The 20,584-nt window shown below is 39.4% G+C and overlaps 1 protein-coding gene and 1 long non-coding RNA gene across 14 annotated transcripts; one reads left to right on the plus strand and one right to left on the minus strand.

Annotated features, from left to right (window-relative positions):
- Positions 1-911: 911 nt before the first annotated feature.
- LOC147333787 (uncharacterized) lies at positions 912-7,220 on the plus strand. 13 transcript variants are annotated; one of them, XR_015125846.1, is made up of 7 exons: positions 912-1,006; positions 1,125-2,683; positions 2,792-2,845; positions 3,870-4,763; positions 4,856-5,036; positions 5,121-5,457; positions 5,681-7,220. It is a non-coding gene; the product is annotated as an uncharacterized LOC147333787 (long non-coding RNA). The 13 variants fall into 13 exon arrangements; XR_015125845.1 differs by having other exon boundaries at positions 2,800-2,845; XR_015125851.1 differs by having other exon boundaries at positions 1,125-4,763; positions 5,121-5,256; positions 5,359-5,457.
- Positions 7,221-9,378: 2,158 nt separating this feature from the next.
- On the minus strand, positions 9,379-20,228 carry LOC147333788 (nuclear factor 7, brain-like). The gene is made up of 2 exons (XM_086270003.1): positions 20,089-20,228; positions 9,379-19,987 (listed from the first exon to the last, which is right to left on the minus strand). Exon 2 carries the CDS (start codon positions 19,968-19,970, stop codon positions 18,591-18,593), a length of 1,380 nt encoding a protein of 459 aa, XP_086126129.1. The 5' UTR covers positions 19,971-19,987; positions 20,089-20,228; the 3' UTR covers positions 9,379-18,590.
- Positions 20,229-20,584: the final 356 nt, after the last annotated feature.

The raw sequence follows: 20,584 nt of genomic DNA on the forward strand, positions 1-20,584 counted from the left end.
GAACCGATATGTTCCAGATATCAAGTGGAAGACAGTCTGGATGGTCCCCATAAATATTTGATTGTAAATAAGGTAAAAGAAGTCTCATGTAAAATTCTACATAAATGTTATCCAGCCAGTCACTACATGGTAAAATTTAAAAGGGACATTAATACTAATTGTACTTTCTGTGGGGATCATCCAGAAACTGTGACACATCTTTTTGGTACTGTTATTTTACACAGAGATTCTGGAAGGAATTTAGCAGGTTTGTTATTGTCCATATTTTAAGGGAGTTTTCTTTACGATGGGAAAATGTTTTATTCTGTTTCTTTAAGTTCCCCAAGAAGTATGATAAATGTTTTTATATGATAAATTTGTTAATACTTTTAGCTAAATTTTTTATCCATAAATTTAAGTTTACTAACAAAACACCATATTTCTGTCATTATTTTAAGGATGTGGAAATGTACATACAATCAATATCAGACTCCACCAACAAAAAGGCTCTCAAAACAATATATGTATGTGAATTTTTGCGTGTATTCTTATAACTGTTACCTTTTTCTTTTACCCTTGGCTTTTTGTGTTAATGTTCTGTTGTTTTGTATACTTCATCTGTTCGTATGTTGTATACTCATTGTTTGTTAAATTAAAAAAAAAAAAAAGCCAGTTTCCTGGTTTGTTGCGTGTTAAACACGTGGGGGGGGGCGGAGCTTCATTCAACTTCCTCTTATAAATGTGTGAGTGTGACAGCAGAGCGCAGACGGTCACCGCAGGTCAAAAATTAAACATTTTGTGAAGTTCAGAAAATAAAGCATGACTCAGTGTTGCAGCTGTTTGGCAGTTTTTCTTTCAAACTTTCTTCTGATTATTAGAAGGGCTCGCCCCGCCCGCAGACTGTGGACCAATAGGAGAGCTGGCCCACTGTAGACTACCAATCGTCTGTCGACGGAAGTTGCGTCACCAGAAAACAACAACGGCACCTCCGCTATGTTTGGAAAGTCGCTTTTCGTTTATCTTTACAGTAAGTTATCCACTTTAAGATATTTGGATCTGGATTTAGCTGAAATGACACCAGGATGAAAAGCTCATTCAACCCTTTACGTCATGGCCAATATCTAACCTATTACTGCCATTTCTAGTCTTTTCAGTGGCGACACCAGCAATTCGCGTTGTTAATCCCGATGCACGTCGTCACTCGGCCCTACTTAAGACAACCAAAGAGGCACGTTACTGTGGGAAGGAAGTATGGTCTTCTCCAAACCTCCACTGGAGCTGCTCAGCCAAATCACTGCGTTGACTCACGCAGAGAAGCTTCTCCGAGCAGATTGTATCCACGCGCCTTCACGTCAGCAGTGTCTGGGAGAGCTGGTGGTGCCATTAGGACAATATGAAAAGGCACCGCTTCGGTGGCTCGTTACAAACGATGTCGGATATATGAAGTAGTAAGTGTATCATATATTTAATATCATACTAGGCAGGATTACTAAACCATTAATACTCATTTACCTGAGAATGGCTATTGTCAGCATATGTTGCTCGTTGTAAACTTTCTTTAAGTGTGTAACATTCACGATGATATTGCTGACGGTATGCATGATTCCAGCATACTTGACAGGCGCAGAACGGAGCTGACAAATAGTGATGGGCAGATGAAGCCTCATGAAGCACTGAAGCTTTTCATCCAATTGGTTCACCCCAACGCGAAGCTTCTTAAAGCTTCATTTGCTCTAGTAGGACACCTACTGGACGTAAAAATATTAGTTGGCATGAATTTGAAGAGTGTGGCATTTTGCACACAGCCTGTAAATGTCAACAACAAAAGGAGTGTGTAAAACATGTATATTGTAGTGATGCAGTATACTGTGTATATTTATGCTGGCAGTATGGAAAATGATCATTTGCGGCAAAGTTCGAACTGCTTCCTGAACCAGTCACGTGGTACAGCCGGGCAGCGAGGCTTCGGACGTCATCATTTTCAGCTCCTCCCATAAATGAAGCAAGCCTCGATACGCGCATCGCGGAAACGCCCCCTCCATTACTCGACACACGCTTCGAAGCCTCGATACAGAACGTCACATCACTACTGACAAACCCACAAAGAAACGGAGAGATGGGGAACCACCTTTTTCTACAAAGTAATCGTAATTACAAAACTACTTGTTCATCCCATTTATAGATGTACTAAAGTCCCAACACTCCTCGTCCTGGAGTGAAGTCTGACAAGCGGGGAACTGGGCAGACCTCAGCTTTCCTGTCCAAGGAGTTTGAGACCACTGTACAGTCACATCAAAATAATTTTGAGTCCACAGAGGCTGCTGTACGGTCCAAAAACATGACACAGTTTGACTGAGTGAGTCACCTGCATCCCAGGGTCATGATCATGCCATACAATTACCTTTGAGTCACTCACCTGTAAGTGCTGTTTATTTGAAATCCAAACAATTTCAGTTAGAGCATTTGTATGTGTGTGTTGTATTCTATGTTTTCTGTGTGTGTTTCAAGTGGAGACAGAGGGATGGGCGTGTCTCTGGGAAAATCCTGATATATCCCATCTGGTGACTTTTCCTGGCTTAAAAAGGACACTGACAGAGGGCTGTTCACCCCTGTTCAGACATACAAGGACACTACTGTTGTGTTAAAGAGGCGACGGGTGATGAAATCACATCACATTTGTTTTTACCCACCAGAACCTCCTGAGGTAGGGATGTACCGATACTGTAAAATGTGTGTGTACTCATACTCGTAAAAGTTAACCGATACCAACTTATTTCATTAATCAGAGGGTGGCTTGTCATTTTTGTTGTAGTTTTTTAGATTGGCCACTAGGGGGACATCCCGCGCTAAACAGGCACAGGGCTAGGTGAGTGAGACTGACGGCTCCAGGTAAAAAAGAGAAACTGGAGGCTGCTGTAGCTAGGCTAAACAAAATGTCAGCAGTGTGGACTGGAACAGCCAACTTTAACTCAGGTTTTGGAAAAGCGATGAAAAATGTCAAGAGAGAATCCACGGGCAGTTAAAATAACAGAGGCTCTGACTCATTTTATCGCTCTGGATGACCAGCCAATGCCGGTCATGGAAAACATAGGATTGCACCGTCTTCTCAGCATACTCGAGCTGCGATATGAAATTCCCAACCGCCCATACATCAGGGAGATAATGGTGCCAAAACTGTCTGAAGAGGTAAAGACAAGCAATGTGTGCGCAACGGCACAACGGACGCCAAATACTTTCGTTATTTTGTTTGTTTGTTTACAATATGGACACTCTGCAACAATTTAAAAGTTTATTTTATTCTCAAACCTTATTTGTATTTATTTTATTCCAAACAGAAGTGTTTATTTATTATTCTGAAAGCTCGAGACAGTGCCAATAGTTCAGTGATATTTTGTAAAATTACAATGTGGAGACTCTGCAATAATTTAACAGAAGTGCTTATTTTCCACTTGAAAATTTTTTGTGGTCATTTTTATTAAGATTTTATTTTTTATCGGCAGGGAATATAATAAAACCTGTCTTCCAATTAATTGTATTTGTGTGTGTGTGTGGTAGAAGTATCGATTTTTGTACTCTGTATCGGCAAGTACTCAGATCCAAGTATCGTATCGGTTTGAAAAAATTGGTATCGTTGCATCCCTATCCTGAGGTGCTGTGATCAGTGTACAGCTCTTTTTTTCACAGCCGCATATTTTTTGTGGCACTCTGTTGGAGTGTGAAAGTGCTCCTAGAAGTATCCTCAAGCTGATGAGTGTGAGGAGGTTCACCTATATAAGTCTGGCTATCACCACCGTGTAATTTCACATTAATATTTTACTCCAATGTAAACAGTAAAACCCCTATCCTGGATTCATATTTACATTTTCCCTCTTCTTCCTTATATACTTAAGGTACGTCACACCTGTGATGTGTCCAACTGGTGCATGATGCTTACTGAGGTCCTGTGCTGCGGGCCATGGACAAAGGCAGAAGTGGCAGAGGAGGGTTGGTGGCTCGCCTGGAGTTCAGGAATTTAATCACAGCTCAGTGGGGGACATCAAGCCATGTTCCCTGCCATCTTGACTAGCAAGTGAGTAAAATGACCATCATGTTCATGTGTATTTTAAAAGCTTTAAGTTTTTTTTAATTTTTCAATCGCTCACTCAATTTAACATCAAGATCATAATTGTGAGAGTCCTTGCAGGCGTGGTGTGGATAAGAATGTTGCACGCCTTCTGAGAGACAGAACCGGCAGATAAAGAGAATCACATGAATCGCACTTTGTGCTAACCTGTGAGGAGTCCTTTGACAAGCTGGAACCAATGTGATGTGGAGTCATTGAGAGGTTTCACTTGGCCAATCAGCCTGTTCCCAACATTTTGGATGCTTGTTGTCGTGCAAAGGGACCATCAGTAGTAGAGGCCTTGTTTCAGCCTCGGGTGGACTGTGGGATGGTTGTGTGTCTGGACATCTTTCACTGGATCCCCTGGTTTGACGCAGCCATCCGTACAGAGTCTCATGCAAAGTACTCAGCATTTAAGTCTGCACTAGCTGGGGCGCTGCTGCCTTAAAACCGCGAAGACCTCGAGCTGCTTATAAGGGTCGCCAGAGCAAAGGACCCAGTAACAATGCAGTCTGTGTCTGCAGTTGTCTGCCTGTACATTTCCAGGGACAGGTAAAACAGCATGTGCGGAGGGTCACACTGACGCCCGAGGAAACATTTCGGATCATCCATTTGGTTATTGAGGAGCTGAAAGTTCCAGCTGGGCTGGATGAGGGTGGAGTGAGTCTGTTCAAAACACCTGGTAGGAAAGTCCTCATTCCAGAAGGTTATTAAAACAAGAATTTAAATTGTGACAAACTGAAGATCACATAAAGTTTGTCTGTTTATTTCCAGGTGTCATTGTTGAGGGCAGCACAGCAGTGACACCTGGAGTGCATTCAGGACCCAGCAGACACAAACATGTACAGGGTGGGTACCACAAGAAAAAACAACGTGGATGTTCCCGATTAAAAATGTCTGCGTGGAAGCAACAGCCTGGAAGGTTTTCACGAATAACTTCCTAACATGATTTCAGGTACACGGCTGTAATCTGTATACTTGTGACAAATTACACTTGTAGTCATGTCATTGACATTTCCATTATTATTGTTGTTTTCAGGTCCTCACTGATAAGTGGCTTTGCAAGGTGGAAGGAGGAGCTCAGATGCTGTATTTGGTGGTAAAGGATTTACTCTGCAGCACTGATCAATTGCCTCAACACTTGCTGTCAGCAGCTGTTTGGAGAACCTGTAGAAGTAAACATCTGTGGCCCAGCTGATCTCACATCCACTGAATTACTCAGACTGGAGTACTTGTTCAGCCAGAGCAGAGGAGACTCTGTAATTTTCTCTCTGTAGGACATCGTCAGTGATGGACCTGGTTCTGAGGAGGAGGTGGTTCAGCCTGAGCAACCCGAGCCAGATGATCCCGGTGAAACATTGCAGAGTGACGAGGAGGTATGTGACACTGTGCTGCATGCTGTCCTTCCCCACATTACACTCACCAATTATAACCTCCACTGTTCACCCTCCAGTCTGTGTGAGTAGCTAGGTTTACTTTTTATATGAGGGACAACATTTTTACATTAAAGCAAGGATTAAAACACACACTGCTTGTCTGAAAACAAAGACAATTGTTTATATATTTACCGACCAAGTTTGTATGGGATTCATTTTACAGGAAGATGCCTGCAGTACAAAAGCCATCCTGGATTTGAAAAGCTGGAAATGTTCTGCTCTGTGTTTGTGGAGATTAGCCTGATAGAGGACAAATTATCACTTACCGCTGAGCAGAGGAACAAGGTCCTTCAGTGTGGAGGGGCATGACAAGCAGCCACAATAGTTTAACCAGCTGTACAAGACCCACTGGGACAACACCCTCTACTGCCACACTGACAGGGATGACCTCGTTGATGCTGCTCTTATACAGAGAGTAAAGATGACCAAGTGCTAGGGACCCGCACAACGTGACATCAGCACTCGGAGCAACAGTTAAACTAAACACTTGTGGTTATGCTCACCTCAGGGTACTCACAACAGTCCAGAGAAAGTCTCTATTTTAAAGGCCTGTGAGCGAATCCAGCATCGTGTTCTGGTGGAAGATGCGGTTCTTTCTAAAATAAACATCAAGACTATGCGGGACTTCAACCATCAGCAAGAAACTATCCTCAATCTGCATGCAAGAAAACATACATAGGATTCAGTGCATGAATAAGTTCCTGAATCCTTTATCATCCACAGCTAAAATGGTTGGAAATCAAGTGCAATCATTTTGGACAGGTCTTTATCAATTAAGTTCTGTCTTGCTGGGGTCACAGACCTCTGCAAAAACTTTCTTATAGAGCTCTGGGTTGGTTTAGGTGGTTGTGGTGGTATACTGCATGATGCTGTAGATACTGCAGCAGCTAAAGTTGCAGTAGACACACTGGCACCTTCATTAATATCACTCTCATTTGACTGTGTTTTATCTTCCCAGTGCACTGATGGGTGGACTGTTCTCAGGTCTCTGTGCAGGTTGTTTGAGTTCTGTGATATCTCTGTGAAGGTTCTCAGTCATCGTAGTCAAAGGAGCTTGCAAAGAAAAGCATCTGGACTTCTTTAAGTTACTTGAAGACGTTTCACCTCTCATCCGAGAAGCTTCTTCAGTTCTAAGGTCAGAAGGATAAAGGACACTCTTTCGAGGATGCCAATGTTCACATTTTGGACAGAGAGGACAGATGGTTTGAAAGAGGAGTGAAAGAAGCATCTATGTCCACTGTGAGCGACCATCTTTGAACAGAGGCGGTGGTTTGCGACACCAACTGTCTGCCATCTATAATCCAGTTTTGAGATCCCTTCCCAGACGCCTTAACGTCCACTCACATCCTGGGCCATCTGATCTCAGGAATTCGCATGATAACGTGGGGCCAAGTTTCACAATGAACTCACCCGAAACTCTGATTGGGACCCACACCCAGTTTCACACCTTGGCTCAGGCGATTAGAGGATCATCAGGGGGTCCTTTTGTCCCTCTGTGGGGGGATACTCCCACTAGGTTTATATCTGGGACTCTCCACCATTTGACCTTAGAACTGAAGAAGCTTCTCGGATGAAACTTCTTCAAGTAACTTAAAGAAGTCCAGACGCTTTTCTTTGCAAGCTCCTTTGACTCTATGTGATATCCTTTTCTGGCACACTCTACACTCTGCCTTTGTATTGTCAATAAAATTGAAGTGGTTTCAGATTTTGCTTCTTTTCTTGGTGTCACTTATTTTCTTTATTATACCTTTCTAATGTGTCGATGTTGTCTCTTGTTGTTGCCCCTGGATCCTTCTCTATCTCGATCTCCTCCTATGAACGTAACTAACACCACTGGTGATGTTTTTTTTTTTTTTTCCCAATTCAGGAATGTTTTTGTTCTTTTTTTCATTAAAAAAAGAAGAAAGAAATAATTTTACCTCATCGCAGCTTTCCCTGCTTCCCAGAGGACAGATGCTGATCTTCCAGTCAGGTTATTATAGTGTATATCAGGGGTGTCAAAGTCGTTTTAGTTTACGGGGCAACATGCAGCCTAATTAGATGTAAAGTGGGCCAAAGCAGTACAATCATAACATAATTACTATGTTATGCTATGTGGGGGAAAATATCGATACTGTGTAGTATCGTGATATTTTGTTTGCTAATAATGTATCGATACAGGGACAGCAGAAATCGATATTTTGTTACAAAAAAGGTTTTTGTGCTCTGACTTCAGAGCATGTTGATCCTTTTTCTGAGCAAGGATCCTGACATTCCTTCACTGTCCAAATGTCACAGTTTACTTATTTTAATTTAAGACACGTTTTATTTTAATTACGTTTAAAAAATTTTTATTTAATGTAAAATTATGTTTTGTTTTAACTCATTCACTGCCAGCCATTTTCAAATCAGGTAACTCCCCACTGCCAGGGTTTTTGAGCATTTTTACTCATTTTTGAAGAGCTTTTTTTGAAGAGTTTTTCAATTGACATCTATAGACGTCAATGGCAGTGAATGAGTTAATATACTTTCAAATTCTTCAGTTGCTGAATGGGCTGCATAGTTTTCATAAATTGCATAGTTCAGAATAGCTATAATTGTACCAGATGGTTGCATTCAGTTAAGTTGGACTAGACTGTAATACAAACCGTTCAGTTTGTCAACAATAAAACTGACTGAAATGAGAGAAAGACTGAGTGTGAGACTTTGATATTAGATAAATGAATTTTGATAAAGTTTACCTTTATGTACAGAATCTGAATATCGCAAAATATTTTTAAAAATTGCAATAATATCGTAACGTGCGTAAGTATCGTGATAATATCGTATCGTGGGACGTATGGTGATTCCCACCTCTAATAATTACCTATAAATAATAATAATACGTCCATGTTTTTCACTTTGATTTTATACAAAGTACAACAGCGTTACAAAATCTTCATATTTAATCAAATATCCTTTTAGTGAAGCTTTCAATATTGAATATTTTTCAACTTTTTCTACAGCAAGAATTCATTTTTACAGAACTATTTTCTTTAAGTGTAGTTGGTGTCTGAAGCAACATCTCAGATTCTTATTTGGAGTGATGTTAATATAACCAGGGAGTGATGCAGGGTCACAATAGAGCTGTCCGTCCACGTAGAGCCCTTATTAATGAAGACTTAGGAACAGGACATTGCGTTGCTCCAGGATCTCTTTAGGGAAATGGTGGTTTATGCTGAAGTCCAATCCTTTCACCTCCTTGATGCAACTTTTCGCTGGTCTTTCCACAACAGGATGCTGTCTCCCGGCACCCTCTTAGGTCTGAGACGATGGACTCGATCGCAGCTTTTAATTAGTTGCTTCTGCATCCTCTTCAGTAGACCTCGAGATACCAGAAAACACATAGTTTTCTCTCATACTACAGGCCTGCATTTATTTTCTGTATTATGATGGGTCACATTCTCATTTACAGACTTAACTCAGTCTCGTAGCGAGGACTTTTTAGCAGTGACCATTTCCACCTTATTCTGGCTGAATTCCAGAGATTCCCGCGGGGATTTAAATTGCTGGTGTAAAATCTTCAGCAGGGACAACATCGCATCCAAGCTGGACCATCGCCTATCAACTGACTCCAGGATGTCAGTAAAGTCGTTGTATTCTTGGAGAGCGTCTAATTTCTCCTCCCTGTGCTCCAGGCTGATGGAGATGATTATACAAATTTGGTTTATTATTTGTCAATTGATTGTATACTATAACTGAAGCTTTGTGAGCTAACATTTAGAGTTTTTTTTCTTGTCAACTCTCCAGCATCTAATGTGACCTACGGCATTTCCCGTCACTTCCCTCTCCTTGCCTCACCCAGTTCTCTCAGAATTGGTAACTCTCGTAATCCTTGATGAGTGACAAACTACAGATAAGTGTGTAAGCACCAGTGATCTACACACTGCTTCTTACACTTTGAAGTCTTCCTATTAAGTTCATAAGAGCTTGTACTGTCAGTCCATCAAGTGTTCGTGAGCTCTCTTAAACACTGTTAAACTTTCATGGGTTTCTGTATGTATGCGTTTTTAAATTGGTCCCAATTCATATTGTTGTAATGTTAACACTTTTAATATAGAGGACAAAAAAGAAAACGCCTGAAGGTTCAAAAAAAGCACTTGATTTTTTAAATTTTTTTATTATTATCTCTTTTATTGGGACAGCTGTTGAACATAACAGTAGTTTGCCTTTTTACATTTTCTTTGCTGTCAGATTTTAACTTATAATTGAAAAATAAAGAAGACAGAAAAAGAAGAGAAAAGAAAAGAAGAAAAGAACAAAAACAATCCCCCCCCCCAAAAAAACAACAACAAACAAACAAACAAACAAAAAAAACTAGGGTTAGGAGGCAGCAGGGCAGGTAGGTTTACGTAGTACTCAGGGTTGTAACATCATACACAAAATCACACCTCATATGCTTAACATAGTCTGTCCATTTAGACCATATTCCGTAGAAGGTATCCCTCTGAAGTTTAAGAGAAAATTACACTTTTTCCATTGTATAGATCCCTTGTACAGAATGTATCCAGTCTTCTATCGTTGGTGGTTCAGGCTTAAGCCATCTTCTCGTAAGAGGCTTTTTACTTGCGACCAGAAGGATATACAGGAGTCTTCTGTCATTGGAATTCAGTTTATCCACTGGTGCATTGCACAAAAAACGATCAGAGGAGTATTGGAAGAAGAATGGTGCATTTTATGGACGATTTTGTACTACTAGATGTGTGGAGAGATTTACACCCAAATGACAGAAAGTATACCCACTTCTCAATTCCACACAATGTATATTCTAGGCTAGATTATATTGTCATGTTTAAGAATGACCTATTTAGAATTAAAAGCTGTGAAATAGGCGCTTGTACCATCTCAGATCATAACCCGGTTTATCTTGAGATCTGCCCGAATAGCAAAAATAGATCAACCTTATGGAGGCTGAATACAAACATTTTAAATTATCCAAATATTAAAGAGAGTTTGAAAGAGGAAATAGAAACTTATTTAGAGTATAATGAAAATGAGGAGGTATCTCCAGGAATATTATGGGATGCATTGAAGGCAGTAATTAGAGGAAAAATAATTAGTATATCCTCTTACCTGAAAAAATCTAGGTGGGAAAACCGTTGTCAATTAGAAGACAAATTGTTAGAGCTACAACATCTACATTCTGTGACGCTGGATGATGATATCAAATCTGACATAATAAAACTTAAGAAAAAAATAGATGATTTAAATATGATGGATATACAAAAGAAAATCGTTTTTATTAAACAACAGCAATGCGACGTAGGGAGGAAATCACTAAGACTTCTGTCTCTTAAACTTAGGAAGCAACAAGCAGAGAGGACTATACATAGAATAAAGAATCCTTTTAATGGACAAATAGAAACTGAACTGGGGAAAATTAAACTATGCTTCCAGAATTACTACAGAAAACTTTACTCCCAATCTCCTGTAGATAACAACTCTATTGTCAATATTTTCTTGTCAGGTCTAAAGTTGCAAGGTGTGACAGAGGAACAAAATAAAATGCTGTTGTCCACAATAACTAAAGAAGAAATTTACTTGGCAATTAAAAGATTAAAGGGAGGGAAAATGGCGGGGCCAGATGGGTTCGGCCCTGAATGGATGAGTTTGTTCACTTAATCCAACAGATGTTCCTGTGCAGTCACAGCTGTTAGCTTTATTTGTTGAACACGAAGCAGTGTTTGAATCAGGCCCAGGATCCTCCAGCAGCCACCAGGCCCAGGATCCTGCAGCAGCCACCAGGCTCAGGCTCTTCCAGCAGCCACCAGGCCCAGGATCCTGCAGCAGCCACCAGGCCCAGGCTCTTCCAGCAGCCACCAGGCCCAGGCTCTTCCAGCAGCCACCAGGCCCAGGCTCTTCCAGCAGCCACCAGGCCCAGGCTCTTCCAGCAGCCACTGAACTTTTTTAACATCAAAAATACCTGCTACTATCATACTGAAGAACAATTCAACAAAACTGTCAAGGTCGACGGCAAAATATCTATAATCCACTTTAATAGTAGAAGTTTATATGCAAATTTTCACAAAATAAGGGAATATTTAAGCAAATTTACACATCCATTCAGTGTGATTGCAGTATCTGAAACATGGATTAATAAAGAGAAAGGAGAGGACTTTGTAATAGATGGATATGAATTAAATCTTACAAATAGAAAGAATAAGAATGGCGGTGGTGTGGCCTTGTTTGTGGATAAAAATTTAAAATACAGTATGGTGGGAAAAATGTCGATGGTGGTGGATAATATATTAGAGTGTGTAACAATAGAAATTAGTATGGGTAAAGAGAAAAATGTCATTGTAAGCTGTATATATAGAACACCAGGTTCTAATATTGAAATTTTTAAGGAGTGGGTAGATAAAACATTCATTAGGACAAATCAAAAAGTCATCTTCATTTGTGGGGATTTTAACATAGATCTACTAAATTCAAACAAGCAGAGAACGACAGAGGAATTTATTAATACAATGTATAGCTTGGGACTTTTTCCAGTGATCACTAAACCCAGCAGGATTACAGCACAGTCGGCAACCCTAATAGACAATATATTTACTAATGAAATAGAAAATAGAACCATAAGTGGTCTCCTAATTAATGACATCAGTGATCATCTACCTGTTTTTATAGTGTATAACAGCAATTAAAGGAAGGTTAAACAGGAAAACACAATAAAATACAAACGAGTGAGAACAGAAGAGTCAATAAACGCATTCAAAAGTGATTTACTCAAGCAAGAATGGGAGATGCTGTATAAGGAAAAAAATATTGATAAAGCTTATGAGATTTTTTTAGGAAAATTTAAACTGTTATATAATAGTCATTGCCCAGTAAAGAAATATAGTAAAAAACAAAAATATGCAGAGTGCCCATGGATTACAAAAGGATTGCAAAATGCATGTAAGAAGAAAAATACCTTATACAGAGAATTTATAATGAACAGAAGTACAGAAGCTGAAAATAAATACAAGAAATATAAAAATAAATTAACGAGTATTTTAAGGTCATGTAAAAAGGAATACTATGAAAAATTACTGATTATGAATAAAAATAATATTAAAGGGATTTGGAAAACATTAAATACCATCATCAAAAAGGGCTCGGGGCAGGCAGACTATCCTTCGTATTTCGCAAATAATGATAGAAATATTACTAATATGAGAGATGTGGTAAATGAGTTCAATAAATTCTTTGTAAGTGTTGGGCCAGACTTGGCTGAAACAATTCCTGATATAACAGATTCTGTAGAGAAAGAAACTAGACTCATTGACCGCAATCCTCATTCAATGTTCTTAACGGTGGTGGAAGAAATGGAAATCATTGATATTGTTGGGAAATCACAAACAAAAAACTCTACAGACTCTGACGACATTGATATGGAAATCGTTAAGAGAGTGATAGAGGGCATTTCCAAACCCTTAACACACATTTGCAATTTGTCCTTACAAACTGGTACATTCCCAAAACAAATGAAAACAGCTAAAGTAACACCACTGTTTAAAAATGGTGACAGACACCAATTCACAAATTATAGGCCTGTCTCTCTACTTTCTCAATTTTCAAAAATACTGGAAAAAGTCTTTAGTAATAGACTTGACAAATTTATAGATAAACACAAAATAATAATGGATAGTCAGTATGGTTTCAGATCAAATAGATCAACATCATTGGCATTAATGGAACTGATCGAAAATATCACCAACAATATAGATAAAAGACAATGTATAGTTAGTGTATTCATTGACCTAAAAAAAGCTTTTGACACAATTAATCATGACATATTACTTGATCAACTGGAGTACTACGGCATTAGAGGAGTGGTGTTAGAATGGGTAAAGAGTTATTTGAGAGACAGGCAGCAATTTGTGAAAATTGGGGAATATCAATCAGAGTGTATGGACATTGTTTGTGGAGTTCCGCAGGGGTCAGTATTGGGACCAAAGCCGTTTATCCTCTATATCAATGATATATGTAGAACATCAGATATACTACAGTTTATTCTATTTGCAGATGATACAAATATTTTTTGTGCTGGAGAGAACTTACAGCAGCTTTTGGAAATTGTCACACAAGAAATGATTAAACTGAAAACATGGTTTGATAGAAATAAGCTATCATTAAATTTGGAAAAAACTACATTTATGTTATTCGGAAATTGTAAAAAAGATGCAGGAGCAAAATTATTAGTAAACAATGTTGAATTAGAGCAAGTTTCGGATACAAAATTTCTGGGTGTGATAATAGATAACAAAATCTGCTGGAAACCTCACATAAAGCATATACAAGCCAAACTGTCAAGAAGCATCTCCGTACTGAGTAAAGTTAAATATTTTTTGCCTTCCAAATCACTCCGGGTACTTTATTGTTCACTTATATTGCCATATTTGGAATACTGTGTGGAAATTTGGGGAAACACATATAAAACTGCACTTCAACCAATATGTAAAATTTAAAAAAAAGCAATCAGGATGATTAATAAAGCAGGATTTAGAGACCATACTAACATCATGTTTTTGAAATTAAAAATACTGAAGTTTATGGATCTTATAAAATATAAAACTGCAAAAATTATGTACAAGGCCAGATACAATATGTTACCAGGAAATATACAGAGGATGTTCTATGACAGAGAAGGAGACTATGAATTGAGGGGGAAATTGAATCTAAGGATTCTTAAAGCACGGTCAAAGGTTAAAACCTTTTGTGTCACTATTTATGGGGTAAAACTGTGGAATAGTTTTACTATAGATCTACAGCAATGCTCAGGAATTAGTAAGTTCATGAAAATACTTCGAAAACTGATTTTGGAAGAATATGATACCGATAAAGATGATCACCCATTGTATGTATAAAAATATCAAATTATATCCAAATTATATCAATCACGGTAGCCATGTTTATATAGGTTCTCCTCGTGTATTGTGTGGAGTATGTGATGATGGGAATTAGGTGAATTATGTGGGATCAATAAGATGTTGAGCAGGGGTAGGAATTAATAAGTATGTTCATACTTCTTCCTACTCCTTTTCAGACCAAACATTGTTACATTATGTCAGACGATTTTGTTTTATTTCATTATATATTTTTTTGTTTATCTGAACACATACATGTGTGTGTGTGTATATCTACATATATATTCGTATCTGTAAATGAAAATATATGTAGTGTGTATATATTGTTTTTTTGTTTTATATGTCTGAAACAAATAAAGATACAATACAATACAATACAATGGTATAAAATAATGCATCATTTGATCCCCACCATGATAAAGACATTTAATTGGGTAATGGAAAAGAAAATTATCCCTCCTTCATGGAGGGAAGCAATAATTTCCATTATACCAAAAGAAGGAAAAGATAAATTAGAATGTAGCAACTATCGCCCAATCAGTGTATTGAATATTGACTACAAGTTGTTCACATCTATTATCTCTAAGAGACTAGAAATGATATTACCTAGGTTAATACATAATGACCAAACGGGTTTTATTAAACATAGACAGGCCCAGGACAACATCAGAAAGGTTTTGCATATATTGCGGCAAGTTGACAAACAAAAATTAGAGACCTTAGTGTTAAGCTTAGATGCCGAGAAGGCGTTTGACTCAGTGAGATGGTCCTTTTTATACAAAGTGCTTGAGAAGTTTAATTTTGATAAATCTATAATTGATATTATCTCAGAGCTATACAACAAACCAACAGCTAAAACCAAAATCAATGGGGACCTCACCGAATCATTTATACTGGAACGAGGGACACGACAGGGTTGCTGCATTTCACCGCTGCTTTTTGCTTTGTTTATAGAACCACTAAGTCAGTGGATCAGGCAGAGACAGGATATAACAGGAGTACGAACGCCAGGAGGGGAACAGAAATTAGCATTATTTGCTGACGACTTACTTTTAACATTAACCTGTCCCTCACAGGCACTCCCCCATCTCATGGAAGCACTATCAAAGTATGGTTCTTTATCGGGATATAAGGTCAATATAAATAAAACGCAGGTATTAACTTTAAATTATGAACCACCAGTCGAAATTAAGAATCGTTATAAATGGAAATGGGATGCAGATAGCATTAGGTATTTAGGGGTGGTAATACATCGTGACTTCACCAAAATGTTCAATGCCAACTATGCCCCTCAAAATGAATCCATAAAATCAGATATACAAAGATGGAACACTATTCCATTTCTGGACCTACACTCCAGGATTGAATCAATCAGATTAAATATTCTTCCCCGACTGCTGTATTTGTTTCAGTCTCTACAGATTACCATACCACAAAACAGTTTGTGGTATGGGATAGAACATTGTCAAAATATATCTGGAATGGGAAAAAAGCTAGAGTTAAATATAAAACGCTTCAATTAAAGAAAGAAAAGGGAGGTCGTGGGCTTCCCTGTCTACGAGAATATTATTGTGCAGCTCAGTTAAGACCGCTGATTTGTCTCTGTTGTCCAAACTACACTGCCGGATGGAAAGATGTTGAAGGAACAATAGTAAAAGAAATACCAGTTTCAGCTTTAATATCGGACATAAAATTGCAGAATAAAATACATATGGCAGATAAACCTATACTACAAATAATGATATCAGCTTGGAAAGAAGTAATAAAAATTGGTGGTTTGGAAAATGCCTCTAAGGTTTTAAGATGGTGTGCATATTATTCAGATTTTACTCCAAATCAATATGATAATAGATTCAAAAACTGGATTTCAAAAGGTATAACCAATTATTATTCATTTGTCCATAAGGGTGCATTTCAAAGCTTTGAATCTTTAAGGAGTAAACATGACTTGGGATCTGATGATTTTTTTAGATATCTACAGATCAGAAATTATTTTAATCAAAACTTAAAAGTGAACCTAAACGAATTACAATTTGTAGAAACATTCTTATTACTAACCAAATCTGAAGTGCAAAGCAAAATTATTTCTAAATTATATAACAGCATCCGGCGGTGTAAAAACGACAGCACTCTGTATATTAAAGCGAAGTGGGAAAAGGAGGGTAATTTGACAATTACAGAGAAGTGTTGGGCTCACGCATGCAAGATACAGTGGGCTACCACTGGGTCTAACGTTTGACGTGAATTTTGCTGGAAAAGCATTATGAGATTTTTCATTACCCCTGCTCAACAAAGATATCGAGGAATAGGTGATAAATGTTGGAGATGTGGGGGAGATGGAGCTAACCATTTCCACATCTTTTGGGACTGTAAAGATATTCGCCAGTATTGGTCTCTAATCCATGATCATTTACAAAATGTTTTTTCATTTGTTTTTCCTTCAACTTTTGAGACCATGATCTTTTTGTTTTTTAAACAGGTTTTGCCTAAACATGATTTCATTTTCATTTTGCAGTTTGCTGACTCATTACTTCCACAGTAGGAGGATCTCAAATTCATTATACCGTAATTGTCGGGCTATAAGCCGCTACTTTTTGCACAAGCTTTGAACCCTGCGGCTTTTAGTCAGGTGCGGCTTTTCTATGGATTGTCCATGAGCGGATTTGTTTTGTTTGTTCCGCTGTTGTACGGCACTACGTTGCCTGGCGGAAGGATTGGGGTTCAAGAGTGGTGTGTTGGTCACATGTCCATCCGCCAGGCAACGTAGTGCCATACGAAGTAGCGCGAAAAACAAACTTCAAAGTAGCGCTACGCGTTCAGCTCGAGGCGTGGATGATGAGCGGCGATAAACTTGCAAAAAGCAAGTTATGCCCAACTCCACCAGTGGATTCTGACAGCGTGGAAAAGTGTGAAAACATCCACGATCACCAACTGATTTCGAAGGGCTGGATGCAAGTGTTACTGGCTGCTGCATGATGGAGAGGAGGACACCGCCACGGCCCTTCTGAGGGTGTTCGACTCTGACACTGACAACGAGGATTTCTTTGGTTTTGAAAGTGACAACGAAGGAGAGAAGCTGAGAGTGGATGAGGAAGCCATCCTGAGCCTGTTCGTTTCCGACACTGGAGAAGAGGACTTTGGTGGTTTTATTGCGCAGGAAGAAGAGAAAGATGGTGAATGACTGACTTTTCTTCTTGTTAAAGCCCTGTCACTGCACCTGAGCGTAAAAGGTAGTCCAAATCTATTTTTCTGGTGTGCTGTAGGTTATTGTTATGTACTACATTTGTTACTCATTTATGAAGCACAGTACATGTTTCGTACTTGTAATTACCGCTACTTGTACATATACCTAAAAAGTTATGCAAATATGTACCCATAACTTGTTTTTCAAAATATTAATAAAAGGGATGTCTCCAAACAGCCATCTCTTTCCTGACAATTCGCTTTGTGCATATTCTCTTACATATGATAAGTCAACATTGAAACACCTGCGGCTTTTAGTCAGGTGTGGTAATGTATGTACAAAACAGGATTTTCCCCTGATTTTAGCTTGTGCGGCTAATATTCAGGTGTGCTTTGTAGTCCGGGAAATACGGTAATCAGACAAAGTCAATCAAATGCCACGATGGATCATTTGTTCATGGTGTTTACACTTATTTGTGAAATATTGTTTCGTTATAACATTATTCATATTTTTAAGCTGGGCTATCCTGAGGCTCAGTGTATTTTTCGCTCTTAAACTCCTCCTTTTTGAGTCACGAGCTACTTTTATTTTCATTAATAAAAAAACAGTTTATGTACTTAATAACTTCTAACTGTCGAAAACAATGAATTAAAAAAAGATATTTATAAAATTAGTATAAAGAATATATAAAGAAGAGTATATAAAACATTTATTAACACACAAGCTTGGAGCTCATATGTTTTAATTAAGCTCCATATAACTCAATAGACAGACAGATAAAAAACATGAATCACTTGTAATGATTAGAAACTTGATAGAATTTCAAATCTAGTTTGGGGAGTCATTCAGTGAGAAACAGTGAAATGATTTTCCATGCGAAAAGGTGGACAGCAGAAACAGAAAGAAACAGTGAAACTAAAAGAGAAACAAAGAGCTTTGGAACAACGAGGCAGCAGGAGGACAGCTGCAGTTTAACAGCTTCAACTCACTGACAGGAAACAACATTAGAAACATCATCATCCTCAACTCATCTGCTGCACTGACACTGACACCTTCAACGGACACACCTTTGCTTTACCAACAGTGCTAATACATGGAAACATCCTGTGAGTGAAAGTGTGTGTGAAGGTGTGTATGTGTGTGTTAGTATCAGGATCAGAGAACAACAGCTGTCCTCTGTTCCAGTCCAGATTCACTCTGATCCTCTGGAGCTTCTTCTGGACTGAGAGATCAGTTTTAGCGGATGGTGAGAATGCAAAATATTTACTTGTATTGAACACTATTCCCCAAAATCCAGACTGTATGCTTCCCTTCCTCTGCACAGACTCTGCTAACACACCCAGTGCCCACCGTATACTGTCTCCAACCTCAACATCCCAGCTGTGAGTCCCTGAGTTAAAGCCCTCAGAGCCCAGGACAGAGCTGTAATAATCAAACCTCTCTGGATTATCAGGAAGCTGCTGCTTCTCTCCTCCTCGTCTCACACTGGTCAGATCTTCAGACAGGATGAGGTTTGGATCAGCAGTGTTTGGGTCCAGAATGAGAGGAGTGTAGGAGACCATGTCCTTCATGTTGTTCCAGATGTTGAAGGTCAGGTTGCCCAGGTGTTTGGCCTGGTCTATCAGAGCTCCTGAGGGCAGCTGTGGATCATCCAGCAGGGGGCAGCGCTGGACTCTTTCCACTGCAGCCTTGTAGTTGTGCAGGAATGAGACGTCTTCAGCTCTCAGCTCCTCCTCTGTGGCTCTGACTGTGTCTGAAAGAGCTGCTGTCTCTCTGCTCAGAGCCTCCATCTTCTCCTTCATCATCCCACTCTTCTGCTCCTCTTCCTCCCTCACTGCAGCCAGCCTGGCCTCCTCTTCCTCTGCTAGAAACTGGTGAAGCTTCTTAAACTGCTCCTTAATCTGCCTCTCTGTGTGTCGGGCCTGGACCTTAATGTGTTCTGCTGTTTGATCAAACTTCACTTGAACTTCTTCACAAACCTTTAACTTCTTCTTTAAGGGCTCCAGAGTTTCCTGAAGTTCCTTCTTGTGTTGTTGTGCAGCTTCATCGATGGGTCTGAATCTGTGATTGGTGTGTTTTTCTGAGTCTCTGCAGACGACACACACTGGCTGCTGATGGTCCAGACAGAAGAGTTTGAGTTTCTCAGAGTGCAGACTGCAGAGATCCTCTGAAGCTCTCTCCTGTAAGAACGACTCACACAGGTTCTTTAAAGCTCGGTTTAAAGGTGGATGCTTCTTTGAAGATATTTCCTTACAAACTGGACACTCACGTTCCCTTTTTTTTCTCCACCATCTCTTCAGACAGTCTTTACAGAAGCTGTGGCTACATGACAGAAGAACAGGATCTCTGAAGACCTGCTGACAGACCGTACAGCAGAGATCCTCCTCTGATCTGGAAGCCATTGAGTCTGTGAGTGAAGCTGAAAACAGCAGACAGGAAGTACAATCAGTCCTGGCTCCCCTCCCTCCTCTACCACCTTCACTGAAACTTCCTTTGAGTCGTGTTTTTGCTCAAACTCACATTCAGTGTGTGGAGCGTCAGCAGCTTGAAGCAGCAGTGTTGGAGTTTTCCACTTTTCTCTCCTGTAGCTGGACTCACTCAGAGGAAGCTGCTAGTTTGGTCTGAGCTCAGTCTGATCGTCTGTGCGTCTCTCTGCACTGAGGACAAAGAACAGCCAGTTTCTTCTTCTTCTTTCTTACAGTTGTACTGGCGGTTGGCAAACAATTGAAAGGTGCATTACCGCCACCAAGTGGTATGGAGTATGGTCTGGAACGACGCTCGAAAAAAAAAAGCCAGTTTCCTGGTTTGTTGCGTGTTAAACACGTGGGGGGGCGGAGCTTCATTCAACTTCCTCTTATAAATGTGTGAGTGTGACAGCAGAGCGCAGACGGTCACCGCAGGTCAAAAATTAAACATTTTTGTGAAGTTCAGAAAATAAAGCATGACTCAGTGTTGCAGCTGTTTGGCAGTTTTTCTTTCAAACTTTCTTCTGATTATTAGAAGGGCTCGCCCCGCC

Source organism: Aulonocara sp. 'chitande type north' Nkhata Bay, linkage group LG3 (genome assembly GCF_057382095.1).
Source record: "Aulonocara sp. 'chitande type north' Nkhata Bay isolate Kocher_YH1m ecotype deep benthic linkage group LG3, A_spYH_male_GT1.1, whole genome shotgun sequence".
Classification (NCBI taxonomy): Eukaryota; Metazoa; Chordata; class Actinopteri; order Cichliformes; family Cichlidae; genus Aulonocara; species Aulonocara sp. 'chitande type north' Nkhata Bay.

Bases quoted from the DNA above. Each gene is read 5' to 3' on its own strand.
- LOC147333788 (XM_086270003.1), bottom strand. From the start codon at position 19,970: ATGGCTTCCAGATCAGAGGAGGATCTCTGCTGTACGGTCTGTCAGCAG.